General features: G+C 39.2%; 1 protein-coding gene across 2 annotated transcripts in view; it reads right to left on the reverse strand.

Moving 5' to 3' along the window:
* LOC143036878 (uncharacterized) overlaps positions 1-25,684 on the reverse strand; it is a 393,874-nt gene that overhangs the window by 237,286 nt on the left and 130,904 nt on the right. For both annotated transcript variants that reach the window (XM_076204789.1, XM_076204798.1), the window contains exon 8: positions 742-982. In XM_076204789.1, coding sequence (XP_076060904.1) covers positions 742-982 — 241 coding nt within the window. The remainder of the gene's footprint in view (positions 1-741; positions 983-25,684) is intronic.

Genomic DNA, 25,684 nt, shown 5'->3' on the forward strand with positions numbered 1-25,684 from the left:
TAATAATGATAATAATAATATTAATAATAATAATGACAATAATAACAATAATAATTAGCAATGGAAAAGGAGGAACTAGGATAACAGAGCATACTAATAGACTAAGATAAAAAATAAATAAACTCCTGTTTAAAGAATAAATGAATAGATGAAAAATGTGGTATAAATAAAACCAAGTTTCCAACCAAGGCTTTTGCCTCAGTACCTGAGGGAAGCTATGGAAATGAGTTCTTGAGGGGGTATCCAGAAATCAATCATTCCTTCCTTCCATTAGAAAAAATGATGAAAGAAGATGAGAGAGAGAGAGAGAGAGAGAGAGAGAGAGAGAGAGAGAGAGAGAGAGAGAGAGAGAGAGAGAGAGAGAGAGAGAGAGAGAGAGAGAGAGAGAGAGAGAGAGAGAGAGAGAGAGAGAGAGAGAAGAGAGAGAGAGAGAGAGGGGGATAGAGAGACAGAGAGATAGAGAGATAGACAGAGAGATAGAGAGATAGACAGAGAGACAGAGAGATATAGATAGATAGATAGAGAGAGAGAGAGAGAGAGAGAGAGAGAGAGAGAGAGAGAGAGAGAGAGAGAGAGAGAGAGAGAGAGAGAGAGAGAGAGAGAGAGGGTGGGGGAAGAGAAAGAGAGGTGGGGAGAGAGGGGGGGTGAGAGAGAGGCTCTCGAATTGACTTCAGACTGAACCTGTGACGGTGAAAGAATTAAGATTACCGGAAGGGGAAAAAAAAAAATCCAAGTACTCACTTGAGTTTCCAATGCATGAGGTTGAAGACAAGAAAGGCGACCGCCAAGATGATGCCGAGGCAAGACAAGGCGGACATGACAGCGAAGGCCAGCGGCTCGATCGTCTCGACACGAATTCTGAGGACTCTGGTGGCCACAGGCACTTCGCCGTCCGGCCACGAAATCCTCCCGCAGCCGCTGCAACCGATGTCCAGAACCTCAGCCTCTGGGTTGTACAACGCCACCTGAACGGGTGTACCATCTGTGGGAAGAGGAAGGGCAGATGGTGCAGGAAATGGGGTTGTCGTTTGTGGACAAATATCAACTTCCCTTCTCTCTCTCCCCCCCTAATTAAGGGAGATTGAAAATTGAGGAGGAAATCAGAGGTTAAGGATCCAGAAGGTAGGGGTGGGTTTCCTTGCCTAGGATGTTGGTGGAATACCATCCCCTAGGTTCTCCTTACCCTTCCCTATTAAGGAAAGGGGAGGTGGAGTGGGAAGGGGAAGTGGAGGGGGAAGGTGGAAGGGAAGGGGGAGGGAAGGGAAAATAAAACGAGGAAGGGGGAAGGTGGAGGGGGAGAGATGGGGGGAGTAGGTAGAGGGGAAGGGGGACTGGGGAAAGGGGAGGGGGAAGAGGGGGAGGGGAGAACAGGAGGAATTGAAGGAGAGGTGAAAGGGGAGGGGAGGAGGGGGAGGGGAGGAGTGGGAAGGGAGGAGGGGGAGGGGAGGAGGGGGAGGGGAGGAGGGGGAGGGGAGGAGGGGGAGGGGAGGAGGGGGAGGGGAGGAGGGGAGGGGAGGAGGGGGAGGGGAGGAGGGGGAGGGGAGGAGGGGGAGGGGAGTAGGGAGGAGGAGGAGGAGGAGGGGAGTAGGAAGGAGGAGGGGGAGGGGAGGGTGATGGGGGAGAGGGGAGAGAAAAAGGGGAAAGTGAGGGGAATGGAAAGGGAGGAGGAAAGGGAGAGGGGAAGGAGTGAGTGGGAAAATGAAGGGGTAATTTTTCCTTCCACTAGATTTTACGGTGGTATTCTTAAAAAAAATCTTTCCTTATATAAATCTAATATAAATCGTTGGAAGGGAGAGATTTATATAAGGAAAGAATTTTTTCAGAATACCACCGTGATAATCTTACGGTGGTATTCTTAAACAATTCTTTCCTTATATAAATCTTTCCCTTCAAAGGATTTATATAAGATTTATATAAGGAAAGATTTTTTTTAAGAATACCACCGTAAAATCCTTTACCCACGGCTCATTATATAATCTACCAGTAAATACCCACTTGCTTAGGTAGTCATAGTACATAAGGCAAAGGTGACGGATTTATCCCCAGCTAAGAGCCTCCTGGGGTAATATCCTTTTTTTTTTTTTCTAATACATGAAAGAAGACGTGAAGGGGAGAGATGAGGACAGCCAAGGTAAGTGGCGTTCATTGGGTCTCTTTGGGGATCGAACTCGGGTCATTGCATAGCATAGTACAGTATAGTATAGTATAGTATAATATAGTATAGTATAGTATAGTGTAGTGTAGTATAGTATAGTACTGTATAATATAGTACAGTATTAGTATAGTATAGGATAGCATATTATAGTGTAGTATAGTATAGCACAGTATAGTATAGTATAGTATAGTATAACATAGTATAGTATAGTATAGTATGACATAGCATGGCATAGTATAGTATAGTATAGTATAGTATAGTCGTGTCGACGGATCTCATTTCTTTGTCTTCTGCAGTTATGTGTTGCAGAAGGGTAGAAATCCTGCACAGTTGTATAGTATTGTATTGTATAGTATAGTACAGGTATAGTATAGCATAATACAGTATAGTATAGTATAGTATAGTATGGTATAGGTATATTATGGTATAGTATAATATAGTATAGTATAGTATAGGTATAGTATAGCATAGTACAGTACAGTATAGTATAGTATAGTATAGCATATAGTATAGGTATAGTATGGTATAGTATAGTATAGGTATAGTATAACATAGTACAGTATAGTATAATATTAGTATAGTACAGTATAGTATAGTAGTATATTATATAGTATAGGTATAGTATAGGTATAGTATGGTATAGTATAGTATAATATAGTATAGGTATAGTATAGCATAGTACAGTATAGTACAGTATAGTATAGTATAGTATATAGTATAGGTATAGTATAGTATAGTATAGTATAGTATAGTATAGTATAGTATAGTATAGGTATAGAATAGCATAGTACAGTATAGTATAGTATAGTATAGTATAGTATAGTATAGCATAGTATAATATAGTATAGCATAGTATAGTACAGTAAAATATAGGAGTTAACAAAATAGAAGTAAGCGAGACGACGAGTAGGGGAAAATGAGATGAGAAGGAGAGCGAAAGGAGGAGCCGGCGTATAAGACGAGGAGAGAACGTGACTGCGAGAGGAGACAGATGGGGGAGGAGAGGAGATAAGTGAAGAGGAAGGAGGATGCAGAAGTCGAGTTATTACTTTGAGTCAGGAGAAGAATAGCTGCGATAAAGAGGAAGGGTGACGGGGGTGGCCGGGAGTGGCCGGGGGTGGCCGGGAGTGGCCGGGGGTGGCCGGGAGTGGCCGGGGGTGGCCGGGAGTGGCCGGGGGTGGCCGGGAGTGGCCGGGAGTAGCCGGGGGTGGCCGGGAGTGGCCGGGGGTGGCCGGGGGTTGGAGGGATGGGGTGGGAGTGATTTCTTGTCTGAGGAATGGAAGAGGAGATGGGTTAGTAACACTGGGATATGGGTTAAGAGAAGGAAATGGTTTAACCCTGTCTGCTGCCTAACTGGATTACATGTTCGGGAAATAAATATATTGGTGATAGACAAATAAAAAAAGAAAAGTACTAAAAGGTTTTAATACACAAAACTAAGAAATTCCAAAATTAATTTCACCATTACTATTTTTAGTAATACTGGGATATGGGTTAAGAGGAGGAAATGGTTTAACCCCGCCTGCTACCTAACTGGGTTACATGTACGGGGAAATAGATATTTTGGTGATAGACAAATAAAAAAAGAAAAGTACTAAAAGGTTTTAAAATACAAAAACTAAGAATTTCCAACATTCATTTGACCATTTTATTTTCTCATTATCAACTTTTTTGGTGATAGACAAATAAAAAAAGAAAAGTATTAAAAGCTTTTAAAATACAAAACTAAGAAATTCCAACATTTATTTCACCATTTTCCTTTTCTTATTGTCAACGTTTTCACATATTCAGGAAAGTAGCTTACTCTTTTGACCCTTCCATCTTACCTTAGAATAAAATGATAATAATTGAAATAATTATATTTAAGATATAAAATCATTATTTGAAGTAATTAGTTTTGTAAACTAACAAAGACACCAAATAAACTCGGTTTCACAAACTAATCTCGATCAACGTTCTTCCATACCAAATGGTAATCTTCTAACTATGGCTGCCGTCAACCGATTGAATTCGACTCTCACTCTCTATCTATATTTCTATCTATCTATATATCTATCTATCCACCCACCTGTCTATCTACTCTCTCTCTCTCTCTCTATCTATCTATCTTTCTATCTACCTACCTACCTACATCTCTCCCTCTCTCTCTCTCTCTCTCTCTATCCATCTATCTATCTATCTATCCATTTATCTGTCTACCTATCTTCCTTTCTCCTTCTCTCTCTATATATCTATCTACCTACCTCTATCCCTTTCTCTCTCTCTCTCTGTCTCTCTCTCTCTTAAATCAATAATAAAAACACTAAAATTCAATCTATGCAATATTAAAACTATAAAAATATATCTTTGTTGATCATTTGATATAACCATATGCACAACAGTTCTCTTGAAAATATATAATCAAATTATTATATAAAACAATTATCATAACGAAGTAACAATAAAAAGAATATATTTGCGATGTCCATGATGACGCCTGCGTTAGATTTTGATATCCCCAAAATCATATTGCTCCACAGTGTCTTATGGTGATATTCCTAAAAATATATATATTTCCTTATATAAATCTTATATAAATCCTTGAAAGTGAAATATTTATATAAGGAAAGAATTTTTTAAGAATACCACCGTAAAACTCTTACGGTGGTATTCTTTAAAAAAAGAAAAATCTTTCCTTATATGAATATTTCCTTTCAAGGATTTATATAAGATTCATATAAAGAAAGATTCTTTTAAGAATACTACCGTTAGCACCATAGCATTTTGTTGCCATAGTATTTTGGATCCACTTTCCCAGTACAGGATAAAAAAAAACTCACAACGTTATTCAGAAATATACTCACAAAGTAAATACATTTTTGGGACACCAATGCATACATGTGTGTGTGTGTGTGTGTGTGTGTGTGTGTGTGTGTGTGTGTGTGTGTGTGTGTGTGTGTGTGTGTGTGTGTGTGTGTGTGTGTGTGTGTGTGTGTGTGTTTGTGTGCGAGAGTTTGTTTGTGTTTGTATATATATATATATATATATATATATATATATATATATATATATATATATATATATATATATACACACACACCGATACACACACACACATTACATATATGCCCTGGGCTGAAATAATTTCAGTAACGCTGCGCTGCGTGTTGTTACTCCAACTCTCGTGGGCGGGGAATTAGGGGTGTGTGTGCGTGTAAGGTCACGGTATTGCCCATAGATCGGTCATACATGAGCTCTGAGTTCTCTTCTGGGAGGGAAATAGCTGTCCATCACGAGTCCAACACGTGATCCAAAACCATGGTGAAACACACACACACACACACACACACACACACACACACACACACATACCTTCACTTCCTTTCCGCCTCATCCATACAAATCAATGGCCTCGTCCCTGTGTGACCATATCGCCCTAACCATACCGCTGTTTTTTTTTTTTTTTTTTTTTCTGTTTTTTTTTTTTTTTTAGTATGGGAGGCTTCAGGGAGTGAGGAACTTCAGGTATTTCGAGTCACATATGGCAGGAAATGGAGGAAATTGATGAAAAAGTTGAATTAAAGAACAAAGGAAACAAGTAGAAAGGAGTCTCGATGGAAATAAAAGAGAAGAATGTATCTGAAGATGAATAAAGAAGAAGAGTTTGCACGAATGGGTTGTCCACAGTGTTATATGGAGCACCGACCAGGAACATGGAGGCAGTGAGGAGGAAACTGAATATTTCTGGAGTGAAAGTGTCTGGGAAATACGATATATGTTGCAGAAATGTGGAGTTGAGCGAGAGAACAAGGGAGGAAAGTGAGCCGTCAGTCAGTTTGGGTGGAGAAGAATGCTGAGATGGTTTAGGCAAATAGGAAGAATGAAAGAGAAAAAGTTGGTATATGTATATATATATATGTATATATATATATATATATATATATATATATATATATATATATATATACATATACATATACACTGAATGGTTCCCAGTGATCAATTAATATCTTTTTTCAACCACAAATCACTTTTAATTCCATGCCATCGCAGTCGAGACTAAAGAATTGCTCGATGGAGGCATCCAACGGATGCCTCAATCGAGTGATTCTTCAGTCTCGACTGCAATGGCATGGAATTAAAAGTGATTTGTGGTTGAAAAAAGATATATATATACATACATATATATATATGTATATATATATATGTGTGTGTGTGTGTGTGTGTATGTGTGTTCGAATAATTAAGTAGCAGTTTTTCTTGAAGGCATATTCTGTTGAACAGACCGGAAAGTTCTTTACAAATCAAGCTCTTCTTGGCTTTCTCTAAAGACCTTACTTTATCTCTAAGGAGTTCTGTAAGTGTATGGAGACACCTCCGTATTTGTCGACGTTTCGCGTATTCATTGCACATTATCAGGACTTTTATGGATTGACGATTTGTGTGTGTTTTATATACATGTGAGGGGTATGGGGTAAGGTCACTAGTAGAGGACATTCTGTGTGACCTAATGTCCGTTGGCACTCCGTGTGGTAATCTGGTGTCCGTCTGTGAATGATTTCAATGTACGTTTTTCCCCTGTGTTCTGCTGGTTAATGTTGGGATGTTCTTCTCGCATTACGAGTGTTTCTGCTATAAATAAATTTCTTTTGTTTTGTTGGTGGTGTCTGATAATTGTAGAATCCACTATCTCTTGTCGAGTGATGTCTTTTTTGTGTACTGATTTTACGTGTTGTTTGATAGACCCATTTTGGAGATGCATTCTAAGTCTTCTTTGAAGTGTTTGAGATGTCGATCTTATGTGTTTTAAGTTATCTAGGAGCTCACAGCCTCATTATTTGCACTTGAACTCGTAAATTACATTGGATTGCTGTAAGGGTTGTGGTTTAGATGCTGTATTTTGTAATAGATTATTAGTTTGATGCTGTTCTCTGGATTAGTGCACGTTACGTTTTTGTGATGATATCCGATAATATTCCTTCATTAGTTTTGTAGGCTGTGGACACTTTTTTACAGTAGAAGAATTCGACCATAATAGTCCTGATAATGCGCAATGAGAGCGCGAAACGTCGAGTATTACGGTCTTCTCCATACACTTTCAAAACTCCTTAGAGATAAAGTAAGATCCTTAGAGAAAGCCGAGAAGAGTTTGACCAGTAAAGAACTATTGAACAGAATATATATATATATATATATATATATATATATATATATATATATATATATACAAGCCCACAGGCTGCGCCGGCCCGGCTACGCTGGGGGGCTTGGCCTGCTGCGCGCCCTGGGCTACGCCCACTTTGCATGAAAATAAAACACTTGAATTATATTGTTTTTTTATTTCTCATCAGCGACTACAATACTATCATTAACTTTTATCTTTCTCCGTGGTGGAGACGGGGTATTCTCTCTCTCTCTCCCTCTCTCTCTTGAGACTATATCATTGCTGCATATTTGGGGGGCTTGGTCTGCGGCGCGGGCGCTGCGCGCCCTGGGCTACGCCCACTTTGCATGAAAATAAAACACTTGAATTATATTGTTTTTTTATTTCTCATCAGCGAGTACAATACTATCATTAACTTTTATCTTTTTCCGTGGTGGAGACGTGGTACTGTCTTCATCGTCGCTTTGCCGCTTGACAACATCCTTGATCTCCTCGATGAACTTTTCCTGGTTTTTAGGTAATTTTTTGAGTACTGATATGATGTCCTTCATTTCTTTTTTCAAAGTAACAGTTTCGGAATCGCTTTCATCTGGGTCGTTATCCTTGTCATCATTGAAAACAAAGTCTGGGAGAATCATCTCTACGGCGTCTTCTTCTGAGATGTTATAAATTTCCTTTGGGATTTCTCTGATTCCAAACTCTGGTTCTTCTTCGGCGATCGCAGAAGTTTCACCGCTAGCAACGACGGCCGGTGGTTCTACTTGAGGACTGGGCGTAGCCTCAACAAAAAGTTCTTTATATACACAGTTGTTCGCAGGCCTTATTTTATATTCTCCATTTACATTGTGCCAGCCGGTATAATGAAATAACGAATCCCAGCTCGTTACTCTTGAACACGCCACGTACAGTTGTCCGTGAGCGAAACACTGTACTGAATCCAGAAGTAGCCCGCAACGTTCAAACGTTTGTCCTTGACTCTTATTTATCGTCATAGCATAGCTTAGTTTGACCGGAAATTGCTTACGCTTGAAATGAACTGGAGTATCTTGAGCCTCTAACGTGATTCTAGGTATCATCACTTGCTCTCCGCGGTAACTTCCACCTAATATTTTCCCGACTAAAACATTCTTTTTCAAGTTTGTCACTATGATTCTTGTCCCGTTGCATAGCTTCGGTGGGCAAATGTTTCGAATGATCATTAGCACACTCCCTACCTTTACCCTAAGCTGATGAGGCGGAAGGGATGGGCTTGTCATGGCGTTGAAAACTGAAGTCTGTATATCCGTTCCTTCTTCGACTGCAACATCAACACTATTGTAAATGACTTCCTTCTCTTTTAGTTTCTCGTGAATCATCTGATTGATGTTGTCGACATCATCATTCGTAGGTGATACTAGCTCGTTTTTCAAAATACGACGCGTTCAGGTGGTTATTTTATATGTCATCATAAACTTTATCAACCAACTCTTGGCGAGATTTGACTCTTACACCAAAGTCTTCGTCGAATTCAACGGGACCCTCACTTTGAGATCCCAATTGTAATAATTTCTGAGCAAATAGAATGTTTTTTGTGTCATCCTTCTTCAGACGTACATTTTCTGTCAACTCTAACTTTGTCAGATTGTTCCACATATAACTCGACTTGATGCAATGTTCGAGTTCCTCGTTCTTTCCACCGCCTCGGATAACAGGGAGAATTTGTCTGAAATCCCCTGCGCAAACAAACACCTTACCTCCCATAAACTTTTCGTTCTCGAGAACATCTCGTAACGTAATATCAAGTGCGGTCAACGTGTTTTTATTTGCCATCACTACCTCATCCCACACGATCAAAGATGTTAATTCTAATAACTTTGTAAGTTCTGAGTTTTTCTTAATGCTACATGACCTGACTTCGTTATATTCCATTAGCGGAATCTTGAATATGTTATGAGCAGTTCTTCCTCCCTTAAGAACTGTAGCTGCAATACCCGAAGAGGCTACCGCCAAAGCTATCTTGCCCTGAGAACGTACCGAGTCCAACAACATGTTCAAAACGAAGGATTTACCAGTGCCCCCTGCAGCATTCACAAAGATTCCATTGTTCTTGTACCGATGTCCAAAATGCACTCGGTACATCACTGCATCGTACACTTGTTTTTGTTTATCGTTCAAAAGTAATTCTTTCTGTGCAACTTCCTCCTTCAACTTTTCTTTGTTATAAGACCTCTCTCTTCGAACGACATTTGAAGTCTTTTCCCCGCCCCTCGAAGGAGGCAACCCATATTCAGTGATGCTTCCCCCTCCACAATTCCACACGTGTTTTTGAATGTCATCTAATGCGTCCAAATATATTTCATCGTTGTATTCAGTTGAGTTGTTGATGTGCAGATAGTCACTGGCGAACAAATCTTTGGTTTCTTCCCAGATCCCTGATTGATTTTCAAGATCCGAAAATACCAACATGCTTGCATATGTCTCTCGAAGTTGTTTCCTATCGTTCGTGTGGTTGATTATCTCCAAAATTGTATTTTTCCATGTTTCTTCATCAGCTAAGAGACCCAAAGCTTTGACAGCTTCTCTATTAGAGGGATACATTTTACCGTCAATTGTGCGAAGATCTTCGTATGACGTAGGACCTGGTTTACGAGTATGCATAAGCAGGAGCCTCAAGTAAAACAACTCTACTGTCTTGGTGGTCACCGCACGAATACGCCCCAGCGAGAAGGTACGGCCTTTTCGTTCTTCCCAACTTGAAGTGTTGGCGTTGTAAATGAAATGGCGCGGCACCTCGTGGTAGTGTAGATCGGCAGCGAAGCTATTATTTGAACACAATTTGAAAAACGCAGTCAACTGCGTGTCTTTATTCGTTTTCTTCTTCATCTCTTCTTCTGACGTGTTATCAGTGTAAAACACCTCATTTTCTCCTTCCAAATGTAAATCGAGTGTTGTCACAGGAGGATAATTTTTATGAATATCGAATTTGAATATTTTCCAAGTAGCTTCGTTAGCATTTACAAATCTTGCTTCTTGATAATTTTTAACCTCGTTTACATCTCCGTTGTCGGACGTTTTAGTGAAAAGAATGCGATCGCAACCCTTGTTCCCGTATTTAATAATGTAATCGATGCATTTGATTGAGTTTGAGCATTCAACGTTTATATGAGCATTATACTTCAAACACAAATACGCGTTATATGGCACCACCCATGAATTGTCTATAGTTTTTTTCTCACTTTTAATTTTTATTTCGAAAGAATTACCTCCTTCTCCAACCGATCTTCTTTTGTATTCTGGGTATCCATTGTTTCCAAACAATAAATCATTTCTGCAAGTCTTAGGGAAACCTTTTCCACATTTTTGTGCTCTCGAATGTTTGCCCTGACAACAAAGGTGTGATTCATCGTAGCCTTTACATGGCCCATGAATCATACACTTTGTGACAACATCGTAAAGTCTTGGTTCTTTTTCCTTGTCGGGAATTTCTGCTGAGATCAATTGAGAAACTGTATCCGCGGTTACGCGTTCTTCCATCAACAACAATACGTGCACGTGAGGAAGTCCACGTTTTTGCCACTCTATGCTATACAGATATGCTTTAACACGACCAAAAATATGTTTGTGTGTCAAATCTTCTATCAGGCTATCAACTTTCAACTTAAATATCCTACTTACTAAATCGGGGCGGTCACACGATTTTGTTTCAGTGGAACCTGTTTTGTTCATCCCCTCGCGTAACTCACTCCAATTTGGATTCATAGTAAAAGTTATGAGTCTGGAGAGCCATAATAAGAGACGTATGCGAGAGCGTCTTGTTGTCGTTGCTTCATGTATCGAGGTCCACCAACAAAGTTGGGAGGCAACACGACTCTTTGTCCAATGTCATTCTTATTCGTAACGTTCAATATGTCCGCCCTCTCTTTGCATATTTGATTCTGATGAAGTTCCAGAAACGACAATTTGTTAGATTCAACCTTCACGAAATTGTTTACTGCAAATTGCTGAAACAGCCTTCTACCTTTGGTTATGTAGTTGAAAACGCCTTCTCTTTCCATGTAAAGTGATGAATAAAACATAGCTGGTGAAAGTCGGTTATATTTCCCCTCTTTTTTCCCAGGTTGACATTTTTTGGTCATTTTGTAAGAGTACCCTATGTCGCCGTTGGGAATGAGTAAAGGATACTGGAATATGTCATAAAAGTAATTGTTATGGTCCAATATTTTGTTAGGAAATTTCGTGTTCGCTGCAGGGGAACTTATTATTATCTGAAGGGGGTCTTTGTCTGGACTCAAATCAACTATCCCTCCAACTTGCGAGGAAGACGTGGGTAAATGGTAAACCCCTTTATGCTCTCTCGTATTGATGCCTTCGGCTGTTTTTAGCGTTATGGACATATCAGGAATTTTATCGGTCTTTTTAACGTAATCGTCGATCAATTGTCTTGAAGATTCAACTTCTTTGAGCATGCCCGAGAGACATATATTGTTAACCACTAAATAATCATACAATTGACTTATTATAGTTTCGTTTTTCACAACTTCATTTTCCTCTCTTTCTCGACGCTTTTTACTCTCTTTCTGTAATTTATCTTTGTGTGGGTAAAAAAAATCGCACATCCTCTGAACACGTAACTTTAATTGTTGTTTCTTATCGTGGTAGAAGTAAAGATTCAAAAATGAATTATCAGACTTCTAGAACGGCTTTTCTTTACCAGCAATTAATTCTGGTTTTAGAATTCCGATTTTATGATACACTTTTCCTTGAATCTTGTAACATAACGAACTTTCTTGCTTGTTTTGAAGTGTTCCTGAGGTTTTAAATGACGTGAAGGAAAATAACGTGTTAAATCCGACTAAATTATTTAGAAAGCGATTCGATAAAGGGGACGTTCCGTTATATAAAGCCTCAAGATCGCCGTTGAGTTTCGTCGCTAAAAACATTGGTGTTTGTCCCACATTACAACATATGGTTCTACGTTCTTTTTCCCATAGTAACGCTTGACAAAACTTACATCTGAATGTTCCAATTTCACCGATTGAATGAAGTGGAACCCCTTTCTTATCAGTCTCTCGTAAAGATCCTATGTAAACCGTGGATAACCTCTCTAACGACTCCACAAATATTTGTTTTTTTTATTGAGTTTGTTACGTTGTTCTCGCAAGTCATCTATATAGGCGGTTTGTGCTGATGTTAAACCCCCATTTAAAATACCCCCTTTGGATTTTTTTAAATTCCTTTTTTCCCCTAAGCAATAACTTTTTTTTAGCTTGCTTTTCTTGTTTCAAAACTTTGCGAATCGCTAAAGCTTTTGCTTTAGCCTCTCTCCGTTCCTTTCTGGCCTCCTTCTTCCTTGTTCGTTCCTTTTCCTCGGCTTTTTTACGGTCCTCTTTTTGAATACGAACCATTTCAATTTTCTTTAGTCGTTCTTTCTTGTCTTCAATACGTTTCTTAATCATTAAATCTTTCGCTTCTTGAATTACGTTGACGTTTTCTTCCACTTTCGTGTCAGTGCTTTTACTAATTTGATCTCTTACTTTTTTAATAACGTACTTGTTAACTCGATCTATTCGCCTCTGGGCTTTAAAAGTTCTTTCAAGATAATACTTTTGATAATCTGTGTGATCCGATTTACCACCCTTTTTCGTAAAACTTTTGTACCCTGCGAAGTAATGCTTTTCAAACGCACACAAACTCTCTTGTGAAATTTCCCCATCAAATGCTTCGAGAGACTCAAAAATTTCGTCGCTATATTTGTAATTTTTATCTTCTTTCAATCTCTTACTAAATGTTAATAGTTTTCGATGGAACAACTTTATTGATTCTCTCACTGAAAATGTATTGGTATTGCCGTATAAATTTGGAAAACTCGAAGCATGTTCACGCCTCAATTCACCCATTCGTTTTTTGTTTTCGTTCAGAAAAGCTTTGGTCAAACTTTTTTTCTGCGTAATCCATTTCCAAAAATGACGATTTCTCTGCACCTTGAACCTCGATGACTCGGGCATCTTTAACGCGGGTAAAGAAGCGTCCTAAACACAGAACGCCAGGTTACATCGGTTACATCGCCAGGCGACCGGGGGATGTAACCGATTTGCCCCAAGTGTCGCTGGCCGCAGGAAAAGAAAATTTTCGGAAGACAAATATTTTTATTTAGTATATGATATGTATATATATATATATATATATATATATATATATATATATATATATATATATATATCGGTGAAGAGAGTGAACTAAATATAGAGGAATAAATAAATACAAAACCAAAAGAGACAAAATGGTCCAATAGAAAGGAGAAACAGCTTATAAATGTCAATAAAGAACCCTATGAGACAAAATCCCCCAGCTAGTGCATTGTAGCACATTGTTCGCCTAAAAGAAATAAAATGATAAAAAGTAAGGGACGTTGTCCGGAGATAAGCAAAAAGACAATGATTAAGCCCAGAAGTGATACCATCACGAGGAGGGGTGGGGGGGGAATTCAAAGCGCTCTATACATATAGGAGGGACAACACAACAATGCCGGGTCGGGTGCCTTCTATCCAGCCTGCCCCTAGTGCCCTCGTAAATGGGGTTCAAGTTAACGCATCTATTAACGCTAGCCTGGTCACTTGCCCAACCTTCTAAAGATAGCCTCACTCCTTTAACGGCCCCTTTATTCTTGATACCTGCATTCTGTCAATCTATCTCGTGTTGTCGGTCTTCGCAGTGTCTCAGAATCGCCGAGCTCATATCCCTCCTATTCACTGCCCTCAGATGTTCTTGTAGTCGTGTCGCCAACTTCTTACCTGTCTCTCCTACATAATGGGCCTCACAATTATTGCACTTTATTACGTAGGAGGGTGGAGGGTGGAGGGGAGTGGAATATATAGGAAATGGAATGGGTGGGAGTAGTTTTTATGGCTTTTTCTTTTTGGCTACCCCCCTGTAAGGAGAAAAAACCTTTGGTATATGTATGTATTACGTACACCACGCCCATCTGATTGACTACACTTTCTACATCTTTCACATTCGTCAAAGCCCCCATACAGTACAGTGTGTTCATCGGTTTGTGCGCCACTTCTACCCCGTATTTGCTTGGTAGTCTCATTGCTACTTCCGATGTCCCTTTCACATATGATATCGTAATTCTCGACGTGTTACGGTTTCTCTCGCTCGCTCTGTTATTTTTCTGTGTCGTCGACCACCTCTTCACCATTAATCTGGGGTATCATTTGTCTCTGAAGACCTTTCTAATGTGGCTCCTCTCCTTCTTGATGTTCTCACTCGTGGAACACACTCTCTCCGCTCTCGACCACGCTTCTTTTGTGTTCCACCGAATGACAGCTGTCTAGGCGAGAAGCCGGTCCGTCCGCGCGTGTAGCCTTCCAGTGAACTCCCATGGTCAAAGTGGAACCAACCCTAACCATGACGTCAAGAAATGGCTGTCTTCTATTTTCTTCCTCCTCCATCTCAAATTGAATGGCCTAATTACTCCCATTCAAGAAGTTGAAGAAGTATTCTACCTCTTCTTCCTGTAGCATAACAAAGACGTCGTCCACGTATCGGATCCACAGTTTCAGAGATGGCGATGCAGCTCCCATCACCTCCTCCTCGTACCGCTGCATCGCAAAATCCGGCAGCACCACTGGGATGGGTGAGCCCATGGGCACTAGAGACATGCTGGACAGAAGGCGCCTGATCCAGCATTGATGTGTTGTCCCTCCTATAGGTTGTGCAGCACTTTGACTTGTTCCCCCTACCCCTCCTCGTGATGGTATCGCTTCTGGGCTTGATCATTGTCTTTTTGCTTGTCTCCGGACCACGTCCCGTATTTTTTTTTTAGACAAACATTGTGCTACAATGCACTAGCTGGGGGATTTTTTTCTCCTCAGTGTATTTATTCATTGACATTTATACGCTATTTCTCCTTTGCATGTGATTGTTGATTTTCTTTGTTAAACTGTTTTGTCTATTCCGTTTTTGTATTTATTCATTCCTCTATATTAAGTTTTACGGATTATGTACATACATATATAAATATATATATATATATATATATATATATATGCATATATATATATATACATATATATATGCATATGTACGTGTATCTGTGTGTATCTTATTGGTATGGGCTTTTTTGTGAACTGGTGTCCTACCTGGTGATGAATATACTGTAACGGTCGCTTGGGAAACCCTTTCCCAGGGCGGTACACATGCCCCTTTATAATCTCTGTATATCCCTGAAGACGAACCCCGGACAGGATTCAAAACGTAGTAATCAAATATTTCGACGAGTCCAGCGTATAATTTCTTCGTCTATACAATGGTTCCTGGACTCCAGCTCTTCACGAATATGTATATACATATATATATATATATATATATATATATATATATGTGTGTGTGTGTGTGTGTGTGTGTGTGTGTGTGTGTGTGTGTATACATGTATACTAGATTGTCGTTTCGCTTTGTTTTATGACCTTGGTTATTTAACGTAGCTACCTTCAGGAGATTGCATTCAAAACAGGGAACCTCTTCAGCGAAACAGATAAGATATTGGCCCTCAACCTAGTGTCTGCAACTTTATACGTAATAATTTCAATGCAATATAAATAGAAGAAGAAGAAGAAGAAGAAGAAGAAGAAGAAGAAGAAGAAGAAGAAGAAGAAGAAGAAGAAGAAGAAGAAGAAGAAGAAGAAGAAGAAGAAGAAGAAGAAGAAGAAGGAATAAAGTATAATCCTGCCACCAAGATCCGTGGGGGACGGTCAGGACATCCCACGGTGCATCGCTTGGCAACATAGATCACCGCATAAACAAGAAGGCAATGGAGTATTTCTGGTGCAATAAACGTTGAGCAAAGAGACATTTGGCTGAAATATTTATTGGAAAAGGGAAATACCAAAAAGAGATGGAGCGACGGATGTATAAAGACACATAGGCGGGGAGATAGAGAGAGCATGAGAGAGACAATGAGAGTTGAAGAGATAGAGAGGAAATTTGTGTAAAAATATTTTTGGGTCAGAAGTCCTGAAGGCTTGCCGTCCATCATTAAAGAATGGTACGTGACTCTGGTCCGTAGAGAGTGTCACTGAGGTCCTATATTGGGTAAGACTACAGGATAGATACAGCTGGATTCTGGAGTCTGCAAACAGGTTTGCAATATATTCCTCTACATAATAAGCAACGTCACTGGATAATCCATATTTATTTCAATTTAACACTGATTACACTCTCCATTTGCAAGGCAATGATACTGCAGAACGTAAGAGAGCCATACATGGTCATGAAATAACAACAATACAAAGTTGTCGTCGAACTTTGGAATGTGATTCCACGCGACATTTCGGCGGATTGAGGGCAAGAAGGACATAAAGAAAAAAGAGTCGAAGTCAAATTTTCAAAGATACTCTGCAGAAGGAAGAGGAAGAGGAAAAAGAAGAAAAAGAAAAAGAAGAAAAAGAAAGGAAAAAGAAGAAAAAGATAAAGAAAAAGAAAAAGAAGAAAAAGAAGAAAAAGAAGAAATAGAAGAAAAAAGAAAAAGAAAAAGAAAAAAGACAAAAGAAAAAGAAGAAAAAGAAGAAAAAGAAGAAAAAGAAAAAGAAGAGGAAGAAGAAGAAGAAGAGGAAGAAGAGGAAGAAGAAGAAGAGGAAGAAGAGGAAGAGGAAGAAGAAGAAGAGGAAGAAGAAGAGGAAGAAGAAGAGGAAGAAGAAGAAGAGGAAGAAGAAGAGGAAGAAGAAGAGGAAGAAGAAGAAGAAGAAGAACAACAACAACAAAACAACAAGAGCAACAACAACAACAACAACAACAACAACAACCTTTGGAGAGGAGTCTCGACCTGATGGTGATAAAAAAGAAAATCCTGGAAGAGAAGAATAAAAGAATGGAAGACTATGAGGACAAAGAACAGGAAGAAGACGTGGCGAAAGCCTTAGAGGATACGGAGGGACCGGAAGTGGGGGTGGGTGGAAAAGAGAAGAAGGGAGAGAGGTATTAAAAAAGAGAGAGATAATAATAAAGAGTAAAAATGAAGAGGATGCTGAAGAGCAGAATTGGAATAGAAGAAGAGCAGACTGAGCAGGGGGGAGAGGGGAATGGAGAGGAGGAGGAGGAGGAGGAAGAGGAGGAGGAGGAAGAGGAGGAGGAGGAAGTGGAGGAGGAGGAGGAACAGCAGCAGCAGCAGGAGAAGGAGGAGGTGGAGGAAGATGTGATAAAGGAGTAACGGCAGTACCAGAAGAAGCAACAGTATGAAGAGGTGTACCAGCAGCAGTAAGAGAAACAGGAGAATGAGGAGGAAGGAAGGAAAATAAGATAAAAGGAAGAGAAGAAGGAGGACCAGAAGTGGAGGTGTAGAAAGAGGAGGCCGAGGAGGTGGATGAGGAAGAGGAGAAGGTGGAGAAGGAAGAGGAGGATGAGGAAGAGGAAGAGGGGGTGAGGAAGAGGAGGAAGAGTAAGGAGAGAAAGAGAAGGAGATAGGGGAGGAGGGAGGAGTAGAAAGAGGAGTAAGAGGAAGAGACGGAAAAAGAGGAAGCGGGGGAAGAGAGGGAAGAGGAAAAGAGGAAGATTAAAAGAAGAAAAGGAAAAGAGAGAGAACAAAGAGAGATGAGCGTGGAGAGAATAAAGGAGAGGAGAAGAAAGGAAATGAAAATATAAAAGAAAAGAATGAAAGGGAAAGGAAGAGAAAAAGGATGAAATGGAGGAGGAGGAGGAGGAGGAGGAGGAGGAGGAGGAGGAGGAGGAGGAGGAGGAGGAGGAGGAAAAAGAAACAGAGCAGGAGAGCCAGGAGGACAAGGTGTGGTGGAGGACAGAGGAAGAAAAAACAAGAAAATGTGATGAGGTAAAAGAAAATGTATGAAGAAAAAACGAGGCAAGAGGCACATATAGAGATTGATAGATATATTGTGATACGACGACGAGAGAGAGGGAGAGAGATAGAGAACATAAGAACATAAGAATGAAGGAGACTGCATGAGACCATAAGGCCTACACTAGGCAGTTCCGTATCCATTACCAGCCGTCATCTTCATCCATAAAATTGTCTAACCTTTCTTAAAACAATCTATATTTTCAGCGCTCATGACATAATTACTAAGTCTATTCCATTCGTTGACCACACTATTAGTAAACTAGTTCTTGCTTATTTCCCTCTTATATCTAAATTTGTCCAATCTAAACCCCTTACTGTGAATCCTCCCCTATTGTCTTAATATGATGACCTTATTTGTACCGCCCTTGTTAAAACCTTTGATCCACTTGAACACCTCTATTAGATCACCCTGCACTCTGCGTCTTTCCAGGGAGTCTAAGTTAAGGTGCCTAAGCCTCTCTTCGTAAGGCTAATTTCTGAGTCCATGTATCATTTTGGCCATTCTCCACTGTACTGATTCTGGTGAATTGATATCCGTTCTATAGGACGGAGGCCAAAAATGTACCGCATAGTCAAGGATGGGTCTATTAACGCCAGATAGATTTTGATAATTACCTCAGTATTTTTATTCAAGAGACTGGAAGAGATAGAGAGATAGAGGTGGGGAGCTCACTTCAGGAGAAGTCTCGTGAATTAAAAAAAAAAAAAAAAAAAAAAAAAGGTCTCTTGAAAAAAAGAAAAGAAAAAGGAGTTAAATAAAGATAGATTTTGATAATTACCTCAGTATTTTTATTCAAGAGACTGGAAGAGATAGAGAGATAGAGGTGGGGAGCTCACTTCAGGAGAAGTCACGTGAATTAAAAAAAAAAAAATCTCAAAAGATTCTTCCCCCCCCCCTCCCTGAAAAAAGAAAAGAAAAAGGAGTTAAATAAAGATAAGCTTACCGGAGAACCATGCAGAAGTTATATCTCGTGACAGTTGAACAAATAAAGCCGCTCTGGCCCAGAGAATGGCAACACTTGGCGAAGGAAAGGAGAGTAAAAGACATAGACGACGGCAGGGCAGGGAACGCAATAAAGAAAACAATTGCGAAAGAAAGGGAATAATAAGAGAAGAAGTATAACAAGAAAGAACAAATAACAAAAACTCACTTTGAGACCGGAATGGGACATGTGAAGAAATTCGCCTAGAGGTAGTCAGAATTGAAAAGAAAAATTGCCAAAAGGGACTGAAGGAGTTGGTCGAGATCGAGTGGAGGTAGATGGAGTAGAAAGACAATTACCAACCTAAGTTTCAAATCTATTGCCAGGCTTGGCGATCACTCGCATTCATTACAAAGTAGAATTTCTACCAAGTCCTCTAGCTAAATTTACCAGAGTTACCCTCTTGTTTACATAATCTCCCGCTAATCGTCATCGGTATATTCAATAAATCTAGTCAAACATGTTCGTCAGGTCTGCCGAAAGGTTTTAGAATTATGACACTAAATGCAATAACTAGACGAAGGGAAAGACAGTTGGCTGAATAGTAATATCACGTTAGGGTCATTTTGACGCTGAAAGGACCACTTGAAACGACCTTAGGAGCTTCACTCCAAGGGACACCTGCATCAGACAAAACACAGAACTTTACCCGAATAATATAGTTTGTTTGTTGTTGTTGTTGTTGTTGTTATTGTTGTTTGCTGCTGTTGTTTGCTGCTGTTGTTTGCTGTTGTTGCTGTTGTTTGCTGTTGTTGTTTGCTGTTGTTGTTTGCTGTTGTTGTTTGCTGTTGTTGTTTACTGTTGTTGTTTGCTGTTGTTGTTTGCTGTTGTTGTTTGTTGTTGTTGTTAGCTGTTGTTTGTTGATGTTTGCTGTTGTTGTTTGCTGTTGTTGTTTGTTGTTGTTGTTAGCTGTTTGTTGATGTTTGCTGTTGTTGTTTGCTGTTGTTTGCTGTTGTTGTTTGCTGTTGTTGCTATTTGCTGTAGTTGCTTGCTGTTGTTGTTTGCTGTAGTTGCTTGTTACTGTTGTTGTTGTTATTGTTTGTTGTTATTGTTGTTATTTGTTATTGTTTGCTGTTATTGTTTGTTGTTGTTGTTGTTTGCTGTAGTTGCTTCTTGTTGTTTGTTTGTGGTTCATGGTGTTGTTGATATTGTTTGTTGCTTTAATTGTTTGTTTGTTATTGTCGTTGTTATTGTTTGTGGTTGTTATTGTTGTCGTTGTTGCTACTGCTTCTCTTGTTGCTGTTGATATCATTGTTGTTGTTTGCTGTAGTTGATTGTTGTTTTTTGTGATTCATGGTGTAGCTGATATTATTTGTTGCTTTAATTGTTTGTTATTTTCGTTGTTGTCGTTTGTGGTTGTTATTGTTGCTGTTGGTATCGTTATTTTTTCAATCGTCATTGCTTCTGCTACTGAATGAAAATCTTGATTATAATCCAACATACCATTGCTTAAATCATCCTGGCTTCAGCCAATAAAGGTCATAATTACACTGAAAGAATCCATAAACTCAACCTTATCGTGTTCACTCCTTTCCTAACAAAACCATCCCTCGATTTCCAGTACGTGCGTTTGCACGAATTATCGTTCTAATCTTAATCAAAAAGATTTATGTCCCTCAGAGAGACCATAAAGATGAACCAAAGAAATAATTAACTGATGAAACAAAGTAAAAAAGACAAACAGATACAAATCTAGACAAAATAATAAATGAAAAATATATAGATAAATCAATTAGCTAGTCATGCTATTAGTGAACTGTAACTAAATATATATATATATATATATATATATATATATATATATATATATATATATATTATATATATATATTGCTGTGGATATGCTGTTTCTTGGAGGGTGGAGGGGTGTGGAGTGTATTCAGGGATGGAATGGGTGGAAATTATTTTATGCCTTTCCCTTACTGGCTACCTCCCTTGTAAGGGGGAAAAAGCCTTGGTATATGTATGTATGTATGTATATATATATATATATATATATATATATATATATATATATATTATATATATATATATTATATATATATATATTGCTGTGGATATGCTGTTTCTTGGAGGGTGGAGGGGTGTGGAGTGTATTCAGGGATGGAATGGGTGGAAATTATTTTATGCCTTTCCCTTACTGGCTACCTCCCTTGTAAGGGGGAAAAAGCCTTGGTATATGTATGTATGTATGTATATATATATATATATATATATATATATATATATACAGTATATATATATTATATATATATATATGACATCTTCCCTTGTTGAGTAACTAATGCATTTCCGTATAGAGTAGTTCTCTTGTGAAATAATGTAATCTTTTCCAGTAAAATTCTATCAGTACAACAACGGTTAAAGACATATCTACATCATTTTGATACATCATGGGTCACTTGCAATTGTCTGCAACTGTGCATAATCGGAAACAAAAAGAATTTGGCGCAAGCCTATTTTTTTTAATACATTTTCCAAGACAAAGAAATTACTATCAACCTTTCTTGTAAATACCACACATAAGCGCATAGCAAACACTAAACAAAATAAATAAATAAAATAATTTATTCAAGAAAACACAGCAGACCAAAACTACAGAAAATGAATCTAGAATTTAGGAAATATTTCTAAATAAATTTCGGTAACTGCCTGAATGATTTGAGTAATTAATCATGTCGCTGTTAATATGGATTCCTTCGTTCTATCTGCGCTACGGAACGCACAAATTTTATATAATTAGAAAATTTTAATCTTTAGTGATATCCCTGTGGACCAATCACGCAGCGTTCTTTAAAATGTGGAAATTAATATCAGTAAAAAAAAGAAAGAAAAAAAAATGCTCCCCTGAAATATCTTCTTTGTCTCAATGAGTCCGCCTTTTCTGTTAGATAATGTCCCCAAATATAGAAGATAAAAAAAAAAAATCAGAAAGACTGAAAACGGATTTAGATAATAAAAATCATCGAACCAAGTCAACAATTTTTTTCAGTGATGATAAAAAAAGAGTATTAAAGTCTCTATAAATACGACGACGAATGACAAAGCTCATTTCCACAACAAGAGAAACCCAATCAACTTTATATCAACAAAGCAGTTCAATAATTATGGCAAAAAAGATTAATTAAATCGTCATTAATACTACCATTGTGATAATGATCAAAAGTATTAAATGACCATGGTTGAATAAACAAGCCAATTTATAGAACAATGAAGATCACCAAACATGACTTCAATCAACGATAAAAATATTACAATTCTCTTAATCGTATTCATAAAACAAAATGAAACTGAAACATATATTATTGTCTCAAAATAATGTAAATCGGAATGGTTACATGTAGTTACCTATTACTCTATTCTGACTGCCGCCAGACGATTTTATTAATATATGAGCGAATTTGAAATTAGGGAAGGAATTACTTAATACGTGCCCAGAAATACTTCAGGGTGGGTTTAGTCACGCCCCTACGCACCAGTCACGTAGCTCTATTTTATGACTGAGGAGTAATATTGACTCAAAATTATGTTTATCGCTTTTAGCCTTTTCTCTTCCTTCTTCTTACCACTTTCATGAATCCACCTGTCAAGAGGGAAATTGCCCTAAAGGACAGAAGTCCCGGTGGGAAATTGTCCTGAGGGACATAAGGTCCGGTGGGAAATTGTCCTGAGGGACAGAAGGTCCGGTGGGAAATTGTCCTGAGGGACAGAAGGTCCGATGGGAAATTGTCCTGAGGGACAGAAGATCCGGTGGGAAATTGTCCTAAGGTACAGAAGCGCTGGTTATGGCAGACGAAGTATAGATATGTGTAGAGAGGTCCTCCTCATCAACATGGTGACGACGAACTTTATATATTATTTGTTCGGGACAAAAAACAGGGGATTCTATTTGGATGAAGGGACATCTTCCCACCTTAAATGGGGTCAGGATCGAAAGGATTTTTAGGCCAGTGTCCATCACCATCCCTCACGCGCGCGCGCGTACACACACACACACACACACACACACACACACACACACACACACACACACACACACACACACACACACACACACACACACTGGTAGAATTCCCGGATGCCACTACGGCGGTCCGGATTCGAATACCGCCCAGGAATGAAATAATTTCAGTATCGCTGTGCTGCGAGTTGTTACTCTAACGCTCGTGGGCGGGGAGTTGGGTGTGTGTACGTGTGTAAGGTCACTGCATTACCCAAAGATCGGTCATATATGAGCTCTGAGCTCTCTCTCTCTTCCGGGAGGGAAATAGCTGTCGATCACGAGTCCAACATGTGTTCCAAGACCATGGTGAATCACACACACATACACACACACACACACACACACACACACACACACACACACACACACACACACACACACACACACACACACACACACACACACAGTGGTAGAGTTCCCGGATGCCACTACGGCGGTCCGGATTCGAATACCGCCCAGGGATGAAATAATTTCAGTATCGCCGTGCTGCGAGTTGTTACTCTAACTCTCGTGGGCGGGGAGTTGGGTGTGTGTACGTGTGTAAGGTCACTGTACTACCCACAGATCGGTCATATATGTGCTCTGAGCTCTCTCTCTCTTCCGGGAAGGAAATAGCTGTTTATCACGAGTCCAACACGTGTTCCAAGACCATGGTGAATCACACACACACACACACACACACACACACACACACACACACACACACACACACACACACGCATATACACACACATACACACACACGCACACACACACACACACACACGCACGCGCACACACACCACCCAAAAGACAGAAAAGATATGGGGAAAAAGGGGGGTAGTGATCATCCAGCGTGAAGAAAAAGAAGGTAGATGATATCCAATTAGTGTGGTCAATGGAAACGGACAGGGGGAGATTATATAGGCCGGGGTGCGTCGTGACCCGTGGAAGGGGACCTTCCTGAGAGACGAACCCGGTGAGGACGGAAGGGTGGGTGGAGGTGGTGGTGGCTAGGGTGGAGGTGGTGGTGGCTAGGGTGGAGGTGGTGGAGGTGGTGGAGGTGGTGGTGGAGGCTTGGGGGAAGGTGGTGGAGGAGGCTTTGGCTCTGGCAGGAGGAACCGAAGCAGACACGAGTGATATTAAGGACCGAGTTGAGGAATCGACTTCGAGTTTGAGTGCTCAAAATTTCTTGAAGAGAGACTAGCCTCTGGAACACAGGAGTCATACATTGTGTATTTGGGTTTTGAGCTGCGTGGTGATTGTTTTATTACAGAGGTAAATTTTAGAGTTAAAAAAATAAATAAATGAATAAAAAAATAGAATAAAATAAAATAAAATAAAACAAAATATAATAAAATAAATAAAATAAGATTAAATAATAAAATGAAAATAAGATCAAATAAAAAAAAATAAAGTAAATGCCATTGGAAGTTAGAAAAATAAGAACCAAAAGAAAACGGAGAACAGAAAACCAATTTTAAGAACATAAGAATGAAGGAGACTTCACGAGACCCTAAGGCCTACACTAGGCAGTTCCATGTCCCTTACCACCTATCATCCTTATCCATAAAGTTATCCAATCTTCTCTTGATACAGCCAATTGTTTTAGTGCTCGTTACATTGTCGTTAATGAGGTACATTCGTAATCTTCTCTTTTTTTTCTATCATACCCGGAATTAGATTACAAAGGATTACAAAGGCGGAGCATGCAGACAGGAGACCTTTTGGTCCATACATATATATATACATACATATACCAAAGGCTTTTTCACACTACACGGGGAGTAGCCAAAAAGAAAAAGGCATAGAAACCACTCCCACCCATTCCATTTCCTATATATTCCACTCCCCTTCACCCTCCACCCTCCCTCCTATCTTGGCACCTCCCGGATGACGGGAGTATATATTAATATATATATATATATATATATATATATATATATATATTATATATATATATATATAAATATATATATATATATATATATATATATATATATATACATACAATATAACCACTTCCTCATTCGACGACCAACAATTTTCTTCAGAAAATTTCCTCCCTGCTGGCAAACAACGACTGCCTGCAACCTCTGATTCCATCATCAACAAAAGGATGAACTCTAGCATACCAATCAACTCCCAACCACACCAAACCCTTCCCCCACCCCGAAATTCCCCCAAAACCTAAACTACAAAGGACATATAAACACCTGCTACAAGGAATATAAGAAAGATTTACTTGGAATTATCTCACAGAAAGTCCAATCCACTCATCAAAACACTGAGATACGACCGCGAGCCATAAATCTTTCGATTCTAAGAAGTTAGCGTCAGTTGCTGGTTCGACTGCTCCGCCGATGAGCGTCAGTACCGTCCCTCGAATACTGACATGACTTTCATGGCTCCCATAAACAAAAAAAATAGTACTCTTTCCTGAACGGCGACATAAAAATATATTGAAAAGGACCATCATACCGTACTTAACAGACAAAATAATAATTGATGATGATGATGATGATGGACAATAATAATAACAATAATAATAATAACAACAAAAACAATAACAATGACAATAACCATAACA

The sequence above is a fragment of the Oratosquilla oratoria genome, chromosome 2 (assembly GCF_046742065.1).
Source record: "Oratosquilla oratoria isolate Oo_2021 chromosome 2, ASM4674206v1, whole genome shotgun sequence".
Taxonomy (NCBI): Eukaryota; Metazoa; Arthropoda; class Malacostraca; order Stomatopoda; family Squillidae; genus Oratosquilla; species Oratosquilla oratoria.